At 38.9% G+C, this 18,859-nt stretch overlaps 1 protein-coding gene across 1 annotated transcript in view; it reads left to right on the forward strand.

The window, feature by feature from the left end:
* Window positions 1–18,859, forward strand: part of LOC134530257 (A disintegrin and metalloproteinase with thrombospondin motifs adt-1-like) — a 128,979-nt gene that overhangs the window by 41,945 nt on the left and 68,175 nt on the right. Inside the window, exons 8-13 of the mRNA XM_063364948.1 lie at window positions 2,075–2,124; window positions 6,178–6,319; window positions 9,495–9,623; window positions 13,031–13,190; window positions 15,324–15,419; window positions 16,102–16,222. Coding sequence (XP_063221018.1) covers window positions 2,075–2,124; window positions 6,178–6,319; window positions 9,495–9,623; window positions 13,031–13,190; window positions 15,324–15,419; window positions 16,102–16,222 — 698 coding nt within the window. The remainder of the gene's footprint in view (window positions 1–2,074; window positions 2,125–6,177; window positions 6,320–9,494; window positions 9,624–13,030; window positions 13,191–15,323; window positions 15,420–16,101; window positions 16,223–18,859) is intronic.

Raw genomic sequence — 18,859 nt, forward strand, 5'->3', positions numbered from 1 at the left:
TTTTTCCGGTCTCTAGTAATGAGGGCCAATTAGAGACCCTCGCTCAAAGAAGTGTCGAATCACAGGCCACCCAGTCGAAACGACTCACAAGTCAGCAGCCAATGAACGGGTGGCATTTACCCGAGTATGTGTAGAGTGTAGTAAAGTCTATCCTGGAGGTCATTGAATCCGCGAATTTTGCAGGTCTCTAGCCATTGCAGTTTTGTAATGTTTGTCACGGGGGAAAAAACAAAGTGGTGTGGCTGTGTCCATGGGGGAATCCTTCTTTTCACAGACGAGAGAGCCAAACGCCCGATCGTGTATCTTAGGTTTTTTTTTTTGGTTCATTGTAAATAAATATGGCGGTGTGTATACTAATATTCAATTAGTAGAGACCGGAAAAATTCGCGGTTTCGATGGCCTTCAGGATAGACTGCACATTCCCCTGTACACTCGGGCAAATAACGCAAGTTCATTGGCTGCCGACTTGTAAGTCGTCTCGGCTGGTTCGTCTGTGATTCGATCCTTCTTTGGTTGAAGGTTTATAATTGTTTTAGATGCGTCCAGGTGAACAGTAAGCCAATAGCAAAATCATCTAAGAGGTATATGTGTTTGAATTCGAGCCTATCGCCGAATGAACCCGCGAATTTTTCCGGTCTCTATCAATTAGGTTAGGTTAGCTACATTATAAATACGTTAAAACATTGTGTACGGTTGATTTGGTTAGGATAGCTACATTAAAGATACGGAAAAAAAATGAACTTCGGGGAACTTCGGGTTTTGGCTCTCTCGTCTGTCAAAGTAGGCTTCCCGTGTCATGGACAGGGCCGTGTGTTGTACGTGATTACGTGTACGTAACAGGTAATATTTTATAAACGAAATATAAAATACGCTATTTATGTATGTTATAATCATGTTTGAACACTAAGAAGTCGCGTATAAGCAGACATTATACATTTTTGATTATTTTTTTTAATTTTAACAGCATATATATTCACTGTAACTATTTTACACTAATGTTTTACATATGCAATAGATATATTTCGACAAGAGCTGATGATTGAAACTTAAATGAACGTCATAGCTTCTCCGAGGCAAAATGGCGGCGCTTCCCCCTCCACCGCGCGCGATGCGTCACAGTCCTCACTTAGCGTAACGAATCATTTTATCATTTAGCTATCCAGTGGTGTAATTAATTTTTGTATGGAGATGATAGATATGTAGCTGCAACACCAAACTGTATCCCCTGATTTTGTTATCATTCGTTTTTTGAATTGCCTCCCACTATGGAAGCAATTTTAAAGACGTATTCACGTCAAAAAATAAATCCACAGAAAACAAGTTTAAATCAGCTATGGCGAACAGATAAACCCAAGTATGTACCTAAATAGGGGAGGTTGATTAAGTAGGTGAGGTGGATTAAGCAGGTGCGGTGGATTAGGTAGGTGAGGTGGATTAAGTAGCAACGTGTGGGTCCGCAGGCGATTAGATAGTCAACTCTGATTTTCAGCCACCATACAACCCTTCAGATTGCTGAACTCATGAATGAATCATGTGCATTAGTAACACATTGGCGGAAATATCAGCAGGTTTCATAATATATTACTGTCTGAAAAACGAATTTAAATTGAACGCTGACGCTATTAAGAATCACAATATTGCTACAACTTTATGTATCTAATAATCATTTTCCGTATGTCCTTTTTAACCGTGATATTATTTCACTTTCGTAGTATAATATATAGGTATATATAATAGAAAGACAATCAGATAAAACGGAAACCCCTTTCTTCGGGTCAAACATTCCACAGACTAATAATGAAACTTATTAAAATAAAGCACATTTAAAAGAAAATAAAGAATTTTGGAAGATTTATTCTAAATAAAGTTTTCATGGATTCGAGATGTTGAAATTTCTCATTTGCGGAAACATGAGCTAAACGATCTCTGTTACAGTAATGATTTCGTTGTCATATTTTTTTCTGTCTAAACAGTAATAAAATACTTGAAATTTGGTAAACAAATCAACTACTGTTAGTTTTTTGACTTAGCACTACTATATTTGATGCAATGTTGTGCGTTCTTTGGTCCCTAGCCTCGACTTCTTCGCCTACGAGGGAGGTCGCAAAAGTGGAGTCACTATGGGTGAGTTTAGAATAAATTTCTGCATGGGAATAAAAATGAAATGCATGCAAATAGAGCTAAAAAATATATTTCATTTAAAGACTTTATTCTCAAATACAAGCAGTTTGTGAATGAATAAGAGAAGAATGCAAAATGATAGCATAATTCTGAATATATTTTATAAACCAATGACTATTATTTGCTAACAGTCCAGGAATATGGTTTTAGCCATAGTTTATCTTTTTCATTGTCAAACTTTTTTCTCATACCTGCTGCTTATCATGTTTTATCTATAAACATAAGCCTTTTCCCACAAAAAAATGTGATTTTATTTTGCCATTCATCCACGTAAATAACTTATTTGTTGTTTTCTTTTGTAGGTATAGGAAGTTCCTACAGTTATCTTGATAAAAACATTGACATCGTAAATACCTAAAGTTATGCGTTATCTTGGTGCACTCACTAAAATGAAGTTTTAATACCTAAATGATCAAACATTTTTCACGTCAAGATGCACCTGTAGCTCACAGTTAAATGCAATCTTCCATATCAGGGGATTATTCATATTTCGAATTAACTTCCTATGTGGCTTTTTCAGTTATTTATACGTAAGTCATTAAGTTAATTTTCAAAAAATAATTCTTGATTTCTTGTTGACTTATTGGACAATTCTCAAGACAAAAAAAAACTGAGTGAATTAAAAATATGTATCTAAAAATTTTCTAATTTTCATGAATTATTTTATAAAAAATTTATCAAGTTAAAACACGAGTAAAGCATAACTTAGACCAAACCAACATACTACTAGGTTACTAGGGGTAAGGTTGAGAACTCACTGACAAAACGTCAAGACTAAAAATATTATAATGTATTTTTAATTTATTAAGAAAGTTTGTTTGTTATTTGTTTGCAAGACTTAATAACAATTACCACTAGACCGAGTAAATAAAATTCACTGTAATAAAGCAAAATTCTTCTATATGTATATAAGCTGTTTATATAAAAAAAAACTGCTATATTTTCTGAAATAATAACTGGCGTAAACAGACCAAATTGATTTGAGCTTTTGCTTGCGTTGATTAAAACTGTTACAGATATAAAAAAATAACATTTTGGTTCAGTAGTTTTTTAAGTTCACTCTTTGAAAATATTCATACTTGCTCTTTATAATATTAGTAATGATAAATATCATGTGTTTATATATAAATGTATGTGTGCGTGTGAACATAATTTTTGGATTTTAATTCATTAATTTTTTAGTTATTTTGTGACCATATTGGCCTAGTATTAGTTAAATAAATTTGAACTCGAAAGGCAGATATGTAAAAAAAAATAGAATAAATTTAAATGGCAGATATAAAAAAACACAAATAGTTGTAACTTGACTTTAATTTAGTTATAATTTATTACATTGATTATTAAAAATGTTTAGCTACCCGCGTGAAGCAGGGAGCCACAGAGAGCAGAAAGTAAGCATGTTCTCTCTTCTGAAAGCTCGACAATAACCAGGCTTCGTGACCGTGTTTCGAGCGGACGGCAACTGAAACCACCAAGCAAAATTATACTGTTCCGTTTGTGATGCTGCGGACACACTGTAGGACGAACATTCGTGCTGGTTTGTCGCGATATCAAAACTTTTGTGGTTCGGCCATCGACAAAGTTCTCATGCACGCTGGCGTCGAATCAAATCTCATGTCTGCGCCTCCGATATTCGGGTGATGATGATTCGCGCGATCTCGCGGGACTCCGAAACGGGAAGCCTAAGAGTACATCAAGTTCTGTCCCTGCCCGAACACGCCCGAATATTCACTTTCGGCCAACCTCGGGTTCATTTATATTTATTCATATTTCTCTGTTTATTTTAATGTAGCTATACTAACCTAACTAACCGTCCAGTTTTAAAGTGTTTTAATGTAGCTAACCTAACCGACCACTTTTAATATTTGAATTCATTTTTCCTGCGCAAAAATAAAACAAATCCCGAGGTTGGCCGAAGGTGAATATTCGGGCTTGTTCGGGCAGGGACAGAACTTGATGTTCATCTTAGGCTTCTCCTCCGAACCACTTCGGGTAAACATATGTTCAACTTTTACGTGCGGTTACACACAGTCTGAACATGTTTCGTTCTAGGTCTATTTCTCATTCAACCCTAGACAGGTCGGCAAAGTAGTTCAAAACGACATCCATTCTACATAAGCCTCTGATCCGATGTTGAGTGTTAAGAGTGTAAACAGTCCTTGCACAAAAAAAAATAGCAAGATGGAGAACGTTTCTGGCTTCCGTTCGCAACAAAAAAAGATTTACAAGTAATTAATTAGTGTTTTAAAAATTTATGCTGACTATAAGTCTCTAGCAGATGTAGATACACTTGCTCAAATAAATAGGATCGACAACAGGTTCATTCGATTACAGTAGACAACCGGTTTTGGAGTGTAAAAACTGCAGTGTAAAACGTAGACATTCGCGTTTGTAAACGTGTTTACTGAAACTTGCTCACGTTGAAGTAGTTCAGCGCCCCAAGGCTGCGACTGCAACTGAAAATAGCGAAGTGTGGCCACGCGAATGAAGTTTGTCGCGACAATAAAAACCTTTGGTGCGCGCACATTCCCCGACAGCGCATGAACACATCGCGGCTCGACGAAGCACTTTGGGCCGGACATTCGCCCGAGTCCTGACAAGTGTGCCGGGAGAGGCTGGATAGGCCACCGCAGGACCACGGGTTCCCTGGGCGACTGAAGAACACCCAGTGCGATGTGGTGAATCGGGGTAGGCAGGGATGGGTAGCCTCAACATTTCATCATAGTCAACTCCGCCTACCCGAGCACACACACGGTGTGCAGAGCTTCAGGAAAAGCAACGGGATTTTCAAAACTACTCAAGAATATCCGAGTGGGGTCTGTTTACGAAAAGTATTTAAGAGTTCGCTAAGGGCTGAAAAGTACTTTCGATTTCTGATTAAGTTTTTAAACTGTATTTTTAGAAGAGTTAAAATGGCTAAAACGCATGTTTTCAGAGTAATTATTTTTAGGCGTAAGAAAACCAGTACATATTCTTGAAAGCACTTAAGGAACTTGCATTACACCTTTATCTTTATTTCCCGGTCATATAATTTTACGGTCACCACTCATATTTCACAGTTATCCTGTGACGACGAGAAGACTGCGCGTCAATTCGGAGTCTTGCTCTTAGAGGCTATACCGCGCTTAAATACCATCGAGCGTCGCGCTTATCATCCCGCCTCACTAACACACACACACACACCCCTGACGAGGCGGGCCCCTTAACGGTTTTCCTGATTTCGCGTGTACGGCGTATACGCCCAGGGCGGTAAGGCTGGCGCTAAGAGCGCTGGGGGTAACGGGTCGTTACCACAACGCCGAAATACATAACGCCGAATGTCAAAATTGACCACAACGCCGACAGATAGAAAACTGCTGTGTGCCGCAACGCCGAAATAACAACTGAATTAATTTGTGTGTGTTTCTTAAAGGTACCTTAACGCCGAAATACCACAATCAAACCTAACCTTACCTAACCTAACCTAACCTAGCATAATATAACCTACAGGGCCGGTGCAAGGTAAATTGGCGCAAATGTAAGCAGGATTGTGTTTTTTTTTTTACTTTTTTACTTATTACAAATCATAAACAGGTCACCGTGGACTTTAAATAATTACTTGTATCAATATAAACATTCCAAACTGTTACAAAAATCCATTTTCATCTAGTTTCAATAATCGTTAAACATATTGTATCAGCTGTTATGTGTCGTGCTGCGCCGCCCCCAGCTACTTGGCGCCCTAGGCGGTTGCCTAGTTCGCCTATATGGATGCGCCGGCCCTGATAATCTAACCTAACTTAACCTAGCCTAGCCTATCCTATCCTAACCTAGGCTAGGCTAGTCTAACCTAACCTAGTCTAACCTAACCTAACCTTTGTGGCAGTCCTGCAATGACTGGGTGGGGTGGGTAACAAAGGAAAACCGAGGGGTAAACCCCTTGGACGGCGCCGGGCGCCGACAGACGCTGAGCGCAGGACGTGTTCGCAGGACGCTGAGCGCAGGACGTGTTCGCAGGACTGGCGACGGTGGGCGGCGTGTGCATGGACAAGTACGCGTGCGTCATCGCGGAGCTGGGCACGACCAACGTGTTCGGCAAGCCGTATCCTTCCGCGGGCTTCACCTCCGTCTACATCCTGGCGCACGAGATGGGGCACAAGTAAGGCCGGCGGCAGCTTCCTCGCGGATCATTCTTCCCAGCATCACGTTCACGTTTCATCCATTTCGAGGTGGGATGAGGCTCCGCCATCTCGGATTCTTACATCTTCTTGCTACAGTTATAATTTTTAACTATCCATCTCAATTTCCGGCATGTAAAAGGCGTAAATAATATCTCCCAGACCTTCTATACCATGTTGCAACCACATATTTACCAACAGAATATAGTCTGTAATCACCGCGAGGAAATAACTTCTTATTTCACGCGGCCGACTTTAACTAATATGTAGAGACCTGCAAAATTCGTGGATTCATTCGGTGATAGGCTATAATTCAAACAATTCAAATTTTGCTATTGGCTTACTGTTCATCTGGACGAATCTCAACCAGTTATAAACCCTCAACCAAAGAATCACAGACAAACCAGCTGAGACGACTTACAAGTCGGCAGCCAATGAACTTGCGTTATTTGCCCGAGTATAGGTACAGGGGTATGTGCAGTCTATCCTGAAGGCCATGGAAACCGCCAATTTTGCAGGTCTCTATGAATAGGATACCACTCCATTTCACAAGTGTTGACTTCAAAAAGTAGTACTGTGCTATGTCAAACCCAAAGTATTTATTTAGCATGGAAGCTTTATCACAAGCGGTATCAATTTTTTTTAAATTTCAATATGGCGAGGCCTGATCCCCTTTTGTCAGTACACGGCCGCAAATTTATAACGTGAATACGTCTTGTAAATGGGAAGTTAAAATAATACAGTACTTCCAATCAACTGTTTACATAACTCATATAACTGTCAGTAATGCCTGCTCTCGTACTAGGCCGAGTGACGGCCGCCATCTTAGCTTTCTTTCTCTCCCTGCACAGTTCGTACCGTTCGGCGGATAGCGGCTCCTTATTGGAATCGTCACTATCTGTTCTTTCTTCTAGTCGTCGTTCTTGGAATCACAGCTTTACAAATTTGCCATATACCCTGACGTGATTTTTTTGGTTCTATTCTTCGTAATTTCAACTCACAGTTGTTATATCGTAAACGTAGATTAAAAATTTCACTATTTTATTTACAATATATATATATATATATATATATATATTTTATTTACAAAATATATATATATATATATATATATTTTTTTTTTTTTTTTTTTTTTTACAAATTGGTCAACGCATATGTATGTACAGTATCGGCTCTGAAAGTAGATGTGTTAACAGGAATCCAAAATTCGAGTAACTTTAGTAGTGACATGTAAATATATAAAAAAGTGTTTATAATTACACATTGCGTAAACCCTTATCCTGTATATTAATTATATAGTTTCTTATATTTCATAGCATTTCTAAATCTATCCTTTTATCACTAAACTCAATTTTTTTTAGTTGGAATCATTCCAATTTATGAAACCTATTCACGTAAGAAAAAAAAAAATTTAAACCATGTCTTGAAACAGCTAGTAGCATTGCCTTTATACGAAAAAGAAAATTTAGTTCTGTAGCAAATTTTCTTCTTATTATTGACACCGCACGAAAACTAAAAAAAAATGTAATTTTGACAGCTAATTAAAAATAAAGTATGCAATCTATATATTTTTTTTATTTCGTGACAAAAAAAAGTAACTAACAAATACGAAAGGTTTAACATTTGTTTACGTAAACATAACATAATGATTTACATGAAAACTCTTTATTGTTTTTTTTCTCATGTTGATACATTTAGCTATATTTTAAAAGGTTTGTGTACGTTTTAAAAGGTTTTTTTTTTAATTCGAACCCTCAATTGATGATGACACCATTTGCTTAGCAACGTTAGCTAAACAGTATAAATTTACTTCACCAAACACTCAGTCAGGGACGTAGCTAGGACCCCTACCTAATAGCATTAAAAAAAAACTAATACAATAACACAATTGTACCAACCCAGCTACACAAGGTTACTGAGACATTATTTTGGAAGGATTATTTCAATCCTTAATGGGCTACAATAATGCATATCCTCCCCATTATAGCCCGACGTGCCTCACATACACACAAAAAAAATTGGCAGGAATTGTTATTCCAAGTAGTCTAAATTCAATTCTGGTTTTTATAAGCATTTATTTCAAACATACTTGACATGGAGTGTTTCAGTATTTAATAAGATTAAGTTATATGTATTTATTTATTACTTTCAACGAATTCTTCAAATAATTGTCTTTTAGAACAAAGTATTGAAACAATAAAATAAAAACAAAAAAAAAAGTTCAGTTTTCTTTCCTCAGGCCAAATAATTTCTTAAATGACTGTGTGTAAACGTTGGAGTAATAAAGGTCCTACTCTGTCCAACACTTCTTCCAGATCCATCCTTCTGTTTTCCCGTAAGCCTCCTGCTTGATATTAATGCATTATATTTTGCATCCCGCATGTCAGAGCCCAGGGTTTTCCCTGTGTCTATGCAGGTTTTACCTGGGCTCAACTTATCTAGTTTTAGTCTAGTATAGTCAGTGAGGCGAGTTGGTCGTGGCGCCAATCGGTGGCATGGCTGGCCAATCCCCCTCCTAGCACACGATGCATAACTACCCCTCCTGCATGGCTAACACCCTGCATGATTAGAGCGTATGGGCTTCGGCCAGGGACGCACTTAGTCTCCCTCCCTAACCCGGATCCCTCCCCAACACACTTAGTTTTAATTTAGGTTAGGAAAAAATTAATCTAAAGGTCCACAATTCCCGGGGATTTTTAGTGCGACAACTTGTTTTCTTTTAAAAGTCAATTATGAATAAAATATTCATTGTTAAAGACAGGGGCGCAAAAACAGGGGGGGGGGCAAGGGTTTTTGCCCCCCCCCCCCTCTGAAACCTTGAAGTGGGGGCAAACGGGGGCAAAGAAAGTATTTTGCAATCAATTTTTAGATAATAAAACTGCTTAAATAGCACCATTTTCCACCTTGAAAAACAATTTTTCCCGGGGGAGGACCCCCGGACCCCCACTTCAATAGGGAGGATCGATGATTCTTTATAAAAAGGTGTATTGCCCCCCTCCTTTGTAAATTTAGTTGTTGCGCCCCTGGTAAAAGATGATGTAAATGTTAGACCGGACCCGCACGGCAATGCCAAGTACCGCGGAACCTTGCCGGGGGCTGCCTCGGTGCTGTCGAAGGTCAGCGCCGGCTGACGGGACCGCGTGCTGGGGGTTTCAGCCTCGGGATGCACCACGACGGCAGCCAGAACTCGTGTCCCAAGGACGGCTTCATCATGTCCCCCTCCAGGGGCACCTCGGGCGAGACGCAGTGGTCGTCCTGCAGCGCTGACGTCATGAAGAAGCTCAGGTAGGTCGACATCGCTGCCTCACAAGTTCCTCCGAGGTTCCTTCGTCTGCTGCTGCTAACAGTCGGTCGTGTCCGACCAGCGAATAAATTTGGTTGTCTGTAAAGTCGGTTTACGGACGATAGTTTAATGTGACAACGTCATAACAAAACATTGATGAAATTATTGCATACTTTTCATGAATAAAATTGAATCATTTTTATTGAATTATCACTATTTTGTATGGATACAAAGAAGGAGTGAAATGAAATCTACAATTTAATTGATAAATTTACTTTTATTTGCACTCATTAATTCAAATATGTTTATTACTTTAACGAAGAGATGATTTTAACCATAACTTTTATACATGTTTGCTATTTAACTTCTTCCAATCTGTGTTATTCTGTTAAGGATAGGACGATGATAGGAAAAGTAGGAAACGAATAGGAGTGTTTCAATTTTAATGTGCCTCGAAAAAAGTCATATCGATGGTTCTAATCTAATGGAATAGAGATAGATGCGGCGCAAGCGTACAATGAGCATAACAGGACACAGCGCAACGGGACAATGTGTGCAACGGGACACTTTTTTCGTGCGTGCAGCCGGCGTTCATCGATTTATTAGACGTTGTCACGTCAAAAACTTTTTAATATATCAATAAAAGTCTCTTAGTTCAACATATCACCACGACCAAAATTTTTTTTGCGTAAAAAAACTGTAGAAAGCTTTGCGTTAGTTTTTATCAGACTTACTTTTTGTGTCTTAAAGGTTATTAGTCACTGCAAACAACATTTATTTTTGAAGAGGTGGTTTGGGTTGGGTATGGAGAAGGGGGAAGAAGAAAAAGTAGAAGAAGAACAACCTAGAGAGAAATTAAAATTATTTTATTATGCAATGATTGCTTCTTGCGGTCATTTAAATTACATAGCAGTTATTTTTAGAAACTCATTTTCCTCGTGCTTCTTGACGATAAGGAAAATTACCTTGAAAATAATAGCGTTGGTTTCGATTAAAAATGCTTACAGTTAACAAAAAAAAATATTATTTCAAACAAAGGAAAACATTATACATGTATTTTTATTTTTATGTTCTCTGTGACCATTTCGTATACTTAATATTTTTTTGCAAGAAAAAAAATTGCCAATACAAATTAGGACTTATAGTTAACTTTTGGGATACCTTAAATTTCATGTACACTAAATCTTTCAATTTAGAACTATCGTTCATTAAATATGATGGGCATTGATGGCTGTGTATTAGAACCGGTATGATTCCTCTACTAGCAACGGGATCGAATTTTAAGGCCCACTCTCACATGTTGGTTATTTAAGTTTGTTGCCATTGCTATTATTTAAGAGCAATTTCTGTAAATTTATCACGATAATTATTTTGCATTTTGTTTTTCTTCTGCATTTTGTGTTTCGTCACATCTTTTACCAGCAAACAGGCTAGTTGCTGAAAGTTATTCCCGAGTCGTGAAGTAGCACGCAGGAGATCACATGTATGAACACTTGCGTAACTAGTTTTTGAGCTATTAAATAACATTTAGTAAACATCTAGCGTGAGTACGTGGTCTCACACGTCATATGAATATTAGATTTTTAAAAATTTTTTTAAACGGATATTTTTTTTTTAAATTTTAACTTGATACCTCCCATGCATATTTTGTTAAACCTGAAATATTTTAGTGTAATATCATGGGTGTAAAAAGGCGAGCAAAATATTTCCTTAAGAGCATATCTGTTGTAAATATTTGTGGTAGAACAACAAATGCAACGGCGATAACGAGTTAAAATTTTAGAAATAGTCCAAAATATATATGACGACAATAATGCCTTAAGGGGACCGCCTGGCCGGGCACACGAGCTCTTAAAGCGCGCGGGCGATAAGGGCGACCCCGGCCCGCGTATCACACGCTTCACAGCCTCTACGTGCCGGGCACCGAACTGACGTGCAGTCTTCGCGTCGGTAAAGCGCATCTATGGAACTTTTATTGGTGTTCCTGTAGTTAAAAGGTGGAATATTAAATATAACAGCTCCCTGCACTTCCTTATACCATTTACAATACTGTTTGCAGAATTTTTTTTCATACTTTAAATGTTCGTGAAAACATTCGTTTTTAGCTTTTTTTCCACTGTCCAAAAAGTACACGTTCGAGACGAAACCATGGAACGAAACTTGTATTGACAAGTGCAATGGCTCTTACACGAATGCTCTTCGTAATGACACCTTTGATAAAATCTTGAGTGGTTCGTACATGGCGCGTTAAGGGGTATTAGGCTTCACCATTTTGCAATTCCAAATATTTTGTTGCTATTTTTTTTGGGGGGGGGGGGGGGAAGGTGGCAAAAGTACTTAGCTGTGGCTACTTGTTGAAGTCAACACTCGTGAAGCGGTGTGATTATAATGACAGATGTAATCTTCCCCGTGAAATAATGAGTTATTACCTCGCAGCGATTACAGGATGGAGACTGTTAGTAAATATGTGGTCGCAACAATGTACAGGAAGTCTGGGATATATGATTATTTTTTTCCTTGACATGCCAAAAATTGGGATGGATTGTTCAACACTAACTCATTGGCGGATCCAAAGGGGGGCACCAGGGGCAAGTGCCCCCCCCCCTTCCCGAAAAACCAGTTGTCTGCTAGTCTGCTACATGAATATTGCCGACCAAAATGATTGTTTCTGAAACAAATAAAATATTTTAATATAATTAATGAATTTCTTGTAGAATCATAAAATCTGGTTGTTAGATGTTATGTGTCGTGTGAGTAGATTAAATACAAATTTAGTAATTTTAAGACATTTTATCTCTGGCTACTTTGAAATCCTAGAATGCCCCCTCCGAGGTGAACCTCTGAATCCGCCACTGCACTAACGTTATAGCTAAAAGATGTAAAAATCCAAGATGGCGGGGCTAGTCCCTCCCAAGACCCGGAGCTGACCGCCTTAAGAGGCCACTCCAGTGTTTCAGGGGCACTACGCAACCCGCGTTAACATAATAAAATTCAATGCTATTTTTATTTTGCTTATAACTAATTAACTAATATTGATTTAGAAATGATGCTTGCTTGATATGTAAGACAACGATGCTCTTATCAAAGCCCCTTTCTTCAAAAACGTGCAATAAATTATGGTTCAAACCTAGACAATACACTTATGCATGTTAGTAAAGATTAGTATAAAACCATAATTTACGTACGTTTTTGAAGAAAGGGGCTTTGATAAGAGCATCGTTTTCTTACATATCAAGCAAGCGTCATTTCGAAATCTATATTAGTTAGTTAGTTATAAGCAAAATGAAAATAGCGTTGGATGTTATGAGGTTAACGCGGGTTGCGTAGTGCCCCTGAAACACTGGAGTGGTCTGGGTGCCCGGGTCGCCCGCCAGAGTGCAGCAGCGCCGGGGGTGTTGTCGGCCCGCAGCTGGGCCACGTGCCTGGACGACGCGGCCGCCCCTCCGCCCGCCGACATGGACCAGTCGCGCTTCCTGGACGAGCCTGGCCAGCTGTGGGGCGCCAAGCGCCAGTGCGAGCTGCTGCTGAGGGACAAGGACGCCGTGCTGCTCTACCCGGACAAGCTGCAGGTCCGTGCAACGACACTCTCCCCACCGACGCCACGGTAGATTAAAAAAAAAAAAAAAATTGTCTGTAAAGTCGGTTTACGGACGATAGTTAAACGTTACAACGTCATAACAAAACATTGATGAGATGATTGCATACTTTTATGAATAAATTTGAATCATTTTTATTGTATTATCACTATTTTTGCATGGATACAAAGAAGGAGTGAAATTAAATCTACAACTTAATTGATAAATTTACTTTTATTTGCACTCATTAATTCAAATATGTTTATTACTTTAACGAAGAGATTATTTTAACTATAACTTTTATACATGTTGGCTATTTAACTTCTTCCAATCTATGTTATTCTGTTAAGGAAGGATAGGACGATGATATGAAAAGTAGGAAACGAATGGGAGTGTTTCAAGTTTAATGTGCCTCGAAAAAGTCATTTCGATGGTTGTTCCAATCGAGTGGAAGAGAGATAGATGCGGCACAAGCGTACAATGAGCGTAACGGGATACAGAGTAACGGGACACTTTTTCGTGCGTGCAGCCGGCATTCATCGATTTATTAGACGTTGTCACGTCAAAAACTAACAGGTGTTATGGACAACACCACATCACCGTCGAACGCAGTAGGTTTCCTATGACTAAACAGTTGCATGAGGTAACCTACTGTGATAACCTACATAGGAAACATACTGTGTTCGTCAGTGATGCCATTGTTGTGTTGTCCATAATACCTGCTTATTTTCATCTTTGTGTTCAAGAGCGTTCGAAGAATTCCATTTCCCTGCTTCGGGAGGGAGGTAGCGAGATGGAACCAACTTCCCCGCTGTTTGCTTTTAAATGTTTATATTATTTCCGTTTGTTGCTGGAATTTATTTTTATGCGTACGCCCCTGATCAGCGTAACAAGTGTAGTTCTCAGGGTGAACTCTGCCCTAATTCAGTTTAATTTACAGTAAACCTCCAAAAGGTAGTACGTCATTTGAAATCAAACGTACATGTACAAATTAATTAGATATAACTTTGTATGAAATTATGCGTCATTTGAAATCAAACGTACATGTACAACTTAACTAGATATAACTTTGTATGAAATTATGTTACATATACAGGGTGTATCAATAAGTAACGGACATAACGTAAATAAAATACAAAGCAATTAATAACAATATGAAACAGACACGAAAATATTATTCATTTGTTACTTTTCCATATTACTTCCATGCATGTTAAGGCATTTGTCCCAAAAATGGATCAGTTTGAAAATCCCGGTCTCGTAGAACTCTGACGGCTGCGAGAAGAGACACATTCGCACGGCCCGTTTGAGCTCGTCGTCAGAGTCACACTTCTAAACGGCCAAGGAACTTCTTCACGGGTCCAAACAGATGGAAGTTGGATGGTGCCTTGACCGGGCACTATGATGGGTGCTCCAATACTTTACAACCGTATCCCTGCAAATGTTTACGGATTGAAACGGTCAATATAGTCTTTTCAGTGAACTTCCGCCATCTCCGAATGGATCTCTCCAACTCTCTTTCCGTTTGCAAAAAAAGAAATATTATCACAGATCGTTTCTCATCCACAGTTGACGATGTAATTCACTAACGCCATGTTACCGGTGACTGAAGAACGCTGTCGGTACTTGGAATCACAAGATATTGAATTGCACCCAATCAGTAGCGCTCTCTAGTTCCCCTTTCAGTAATTTCATTTTTACTAATTATTTGCCTACTTAAAAATTAACATGTGCGTTACTTAATGACTTGCATGACATTTTTTTTAAATTGTGTTATCTCTCTAAGCAAACAAAGTATTATTTTTATTTTCTCCGATACTCTTGCCAAATATTTTAATCCTTTCTCCTTCACCATACCTCAAGTTCAAGGTTGGTTTGAACCTTTTAGGCATTTTTCTTTCCACGAGCGATGCAACACGAATCCTCTGAGGTGAACCGCCTGGTTTTCAGTAGATCAGAGATAAGTCACACTATTATCAAGGAACTGCAGCCGTTGATTTCTCCCCATCCCTTTTTCCGCAACAGCCCTATAATGGTTAAAGAGGGCCGGTTTTCACTGGTGTGAAGCTCAAGGGTAACCTACCAGTATTTATTTATATATTTTCTCTCCTCTCTTTCTCTCTTCAGGACATATGTGAAAACTTGAAATGCAAGACTCCTCATCGGTCAGGCTATTACTTCGCTGGACCGGCGCTGGAGGGTACCAGCTGTGGATCGGGACTGGTATGTGGTTCCATTTAAATTCCTGAGCCTGGTTCACACCACCCGCCCATATACTGCACTGTTCCTTTCTTTGTACGGGACACCAGCTTCAAAGAAATAATATTGTTATTACAGAAATAAAATTTCAAGCAAGACTACGATATTTCTTGCATCGTTTTTGGCCTGAATATCAATAAACAAGATTCATTTATGGAAAAAAAAAAAATGATTTCCTAAGATGGCATTAAATTTTTTTATTTGATTTTAACAACACTGTTATGTGTATCTTGTGTAGTTATAATCACAAGCTATAATTATAATATCAATATGTTATTTTAATCCAATATAATGTAATATTATAAAACTTTTTTGTTTTCATTGACACAAGTATTATGTCGACTAGACTGTTCATCTTGACCCACACATTCAAGGTTTGCTAAACTCCATGTATCATTCTATATAAATTGTCTACTTCGGTGGACGAATAGAATGAGAGGAATAATGTATATATATAATTTATTTGCAACGAGGCAAAATTTCAGCGCTTTCGTGACTGACGGTAAAACGTTCTCAAGCTGCAAAAAAAAAAAATGGTGAAAAGAAGGAAATATCCCTAGGCTGTGTAAAAAGAAAAACGGTTCTTCGGGTGACTGAGCCCCGTGGTAAGCGTCCACGCTGAGTGCGTTGTGTGGTGACTGTCCAGTGGTGTCGCGGCGGGGAGTGCGTCGTCATGAAGAAGAAGAAGCCGGCGCAGGTCGTGAAGGGAGGCTGGAGCGACTGGAAACCAGGCAAATGTTCCTCCGGATGCATCATCAAGTCCAGAGGTAGTGTGGGATCATTTCACGCTTTGATGCTGTGGGTGTTGTGGGTCATTCACACGTGTTTCTGGGGGTTGTTACGTCGACGCCAGTGTCTACAGACATACATGTGCTTAGCAATGGCGTTATGTCCAAAAGCTCACATCGAGTCATGCACTCCCATTGCACAAATCTTTCAAAGATAATGCCAGTGCTGGGGCGTACGTAAGGGGAGGGGTTTCGAAAATGGTCAATAAATCTCCACCCCATATTCAATAATATATATATAATTTTCACCATGGGCGTAGATCCCCGGAGGAAGGTGGCAGGGGGGGCGGCCCCCTGGAATTAATAATCCCCTCTCTGAGGTGGCTCGCTTGCGCGCGCCATAATTATCGTGACTGAGAAACGGGGTTGATAACGTCAAAACTATGTCTTATGGAAAACTTTCTGCGTACTTTAAAGTTTTCCGCGTATTACATGCATACAGGCCAATATTTGGGCAGTATACCACAATACAAACTACCCTATCCAGAGATGACTTGTGTTGGTTAACCGAACGCGCCAATCTCTTGGGCCGCGCGTTTTTTCCCCTGCGGAATCAACAAAAGAAAAAAAGCATTTGAAATAAAACAGCGTGCAAATTGGTTACACATATATCCCTCCCCCCTTCTCCTTCCCCCCGAAATGAAATTCTGCGTACGCTCTTGGTTGATGGTCGTGGTCGCTTGCGCATCTCGCTCGCATGGCGAAGACATGTGATTCGATTGCAACTCTAGGCACCACTTAACTTATGATATTCGAGTGGAGCCAAGTCATTCTGGGATCCTCTGTCTGAGGTGTTTCTGCTGTGCTTATTTTTCGCCCCTCCTCGAAGTTCCATTACCTAATCAACTCGTGGATCAAATTTCATAAAAATAAAATCTAGATGATGGCCACATTCTTCTCTTCGGAAGTCTACAGGAAGAACACCCTCGCACTGTTCATTATAAATGAAGGGTGCGAAATATCCTTAGTTAATTCTGCTCTTTGACCTATGATAAACCTGTGTTAGCTATTTAAAACTTTCGCCTTTAGATGTACAAAGATCAGTCAGTAACTGAGTGGGTTTTGGATTTCATTGTTAGCGTATATAATTGTACTTGAGGCCATACAAAAGATTAATCGGAAGAAATCAGAAAGTACTCACACTGCATTGAGGAACTCAGTTATTCATTCAAAAATTTATAGAAAAATGTATAATATTTATTTCAGCATTCTTGTTTCAAACGAAATCCAGACGTCAATTCTACATTCTATGATAATTTTAAGACGTTCGTTCAGGTAGTAAGACTGAGGGACGAAAGTTAAAAAAATATATAACTGAAAAAATTCGCCAGAATTCTGAGCATCAAGTCAGAAATATGAAATTGACTTCATTTTACTTACACCGTTGATGTGAACATAAAAACATTACGATCGTAGTTTGTTGATGATTAAAGCGGAGATATTTGGGGAAATGAAGTCGAAATTCACAAAAAATTAATTGAAATTTGGAGGGGAAAAAATTGCTTCGAAGTTCAGACGGACCCAACTTGGAAAATCTACGCACCAGCCTTTTCGTCTCTACGCTGCGCGAACGGCAGACAGATAAACTCTCTTCTATTAATATAGATAGATTTTTATAAAGTAAAATTTAGGCGATGGTACCTGTAAGTCTTATAGTTGGCCTGAGAGTTATTTCAATTACTAAAAACACTGACTCAGCTTTGGAGGCGGGGGAGGCTCCAGGATTTACTTTTTGTTAGTCCCGGAATGAACCACAGGGGCGTATGCACAGTTCTGGGAGTCCGGGCTCTACTAGGGGTCTGACCCCCATATCAAAGGGTGGTCCGGGGAATTTTTAAAATTCAGATGCAAAAAAGTTAGTTTTGTGGCTTTCTGTGGGTAATTTATTTCTCTCTGTAGTCCAATATGTATAATATATTAATCATAATCATTTATATAAAAGTATAATTGTATGTCAACAAAATACACTTTAATACCTATTAAGGTCACAAAAATAATTGTTAGGATTAAACTTGTGTTAATATAAGATGCATGTTACAACACAACGCTTACGTTAATGTAAAATGTTACAAATCTGCAGGAGAATATATAGTTTAATTTCATTGCAAACTGCCCTTCTCAGAAGGGCAGACGATTACGGTTTGTAGAGAAAATAAGATTTATTTTCCGTATGGTTTTCGAAATAAACCTAACGTTTGATGTGAATTCAAGCGTGGCTCCAGAAGGGGGGCGGTGGGGGCGATAGCCCCTCCCGATATTAATTTGATTGATTGGTGTATAGGTATTTATGTTTACTTAAATATTTAATTTCATATGTTAAACTTTTATTTCATCAAAAGTTGCATGGAGCTACTAAGGTTCCGTATTTGAAACCTGTAATTTGTAAATAATATTCCAAGGCCAGTATCTGACCACTTTCATTTTTTTTTGCAACTACTACCTTTCTTTGTGAGATAGCCCCTCCCGAAAAGTCATCCTGAAGTCGCCATTGTAATGAATTTTTCATTTTTGGTAAATGTTTTATTTCTAATGTCGGATAGGCCCGGGCATACCCTAATTCTGGAGCCGTCACTCAGGGGCGAAACAACAGGGGGGGGGAAGGGTATTTTGCCCCCC

Source organism: Bacillus rossius, chromosome 3 (genome assembly GCF_032445375.1).
Source record: "Bacillus rossius redtenbacheri isolate Brsri chromosome 3, Brsri_v3, whole genome shotgun sequence".
Lineage (NCBI taxonomy): Eukaryota > Metazoa > Arthropoda > Insecta > Phasmatodea > Bacillidae > Bacillus > Bacillus rossius.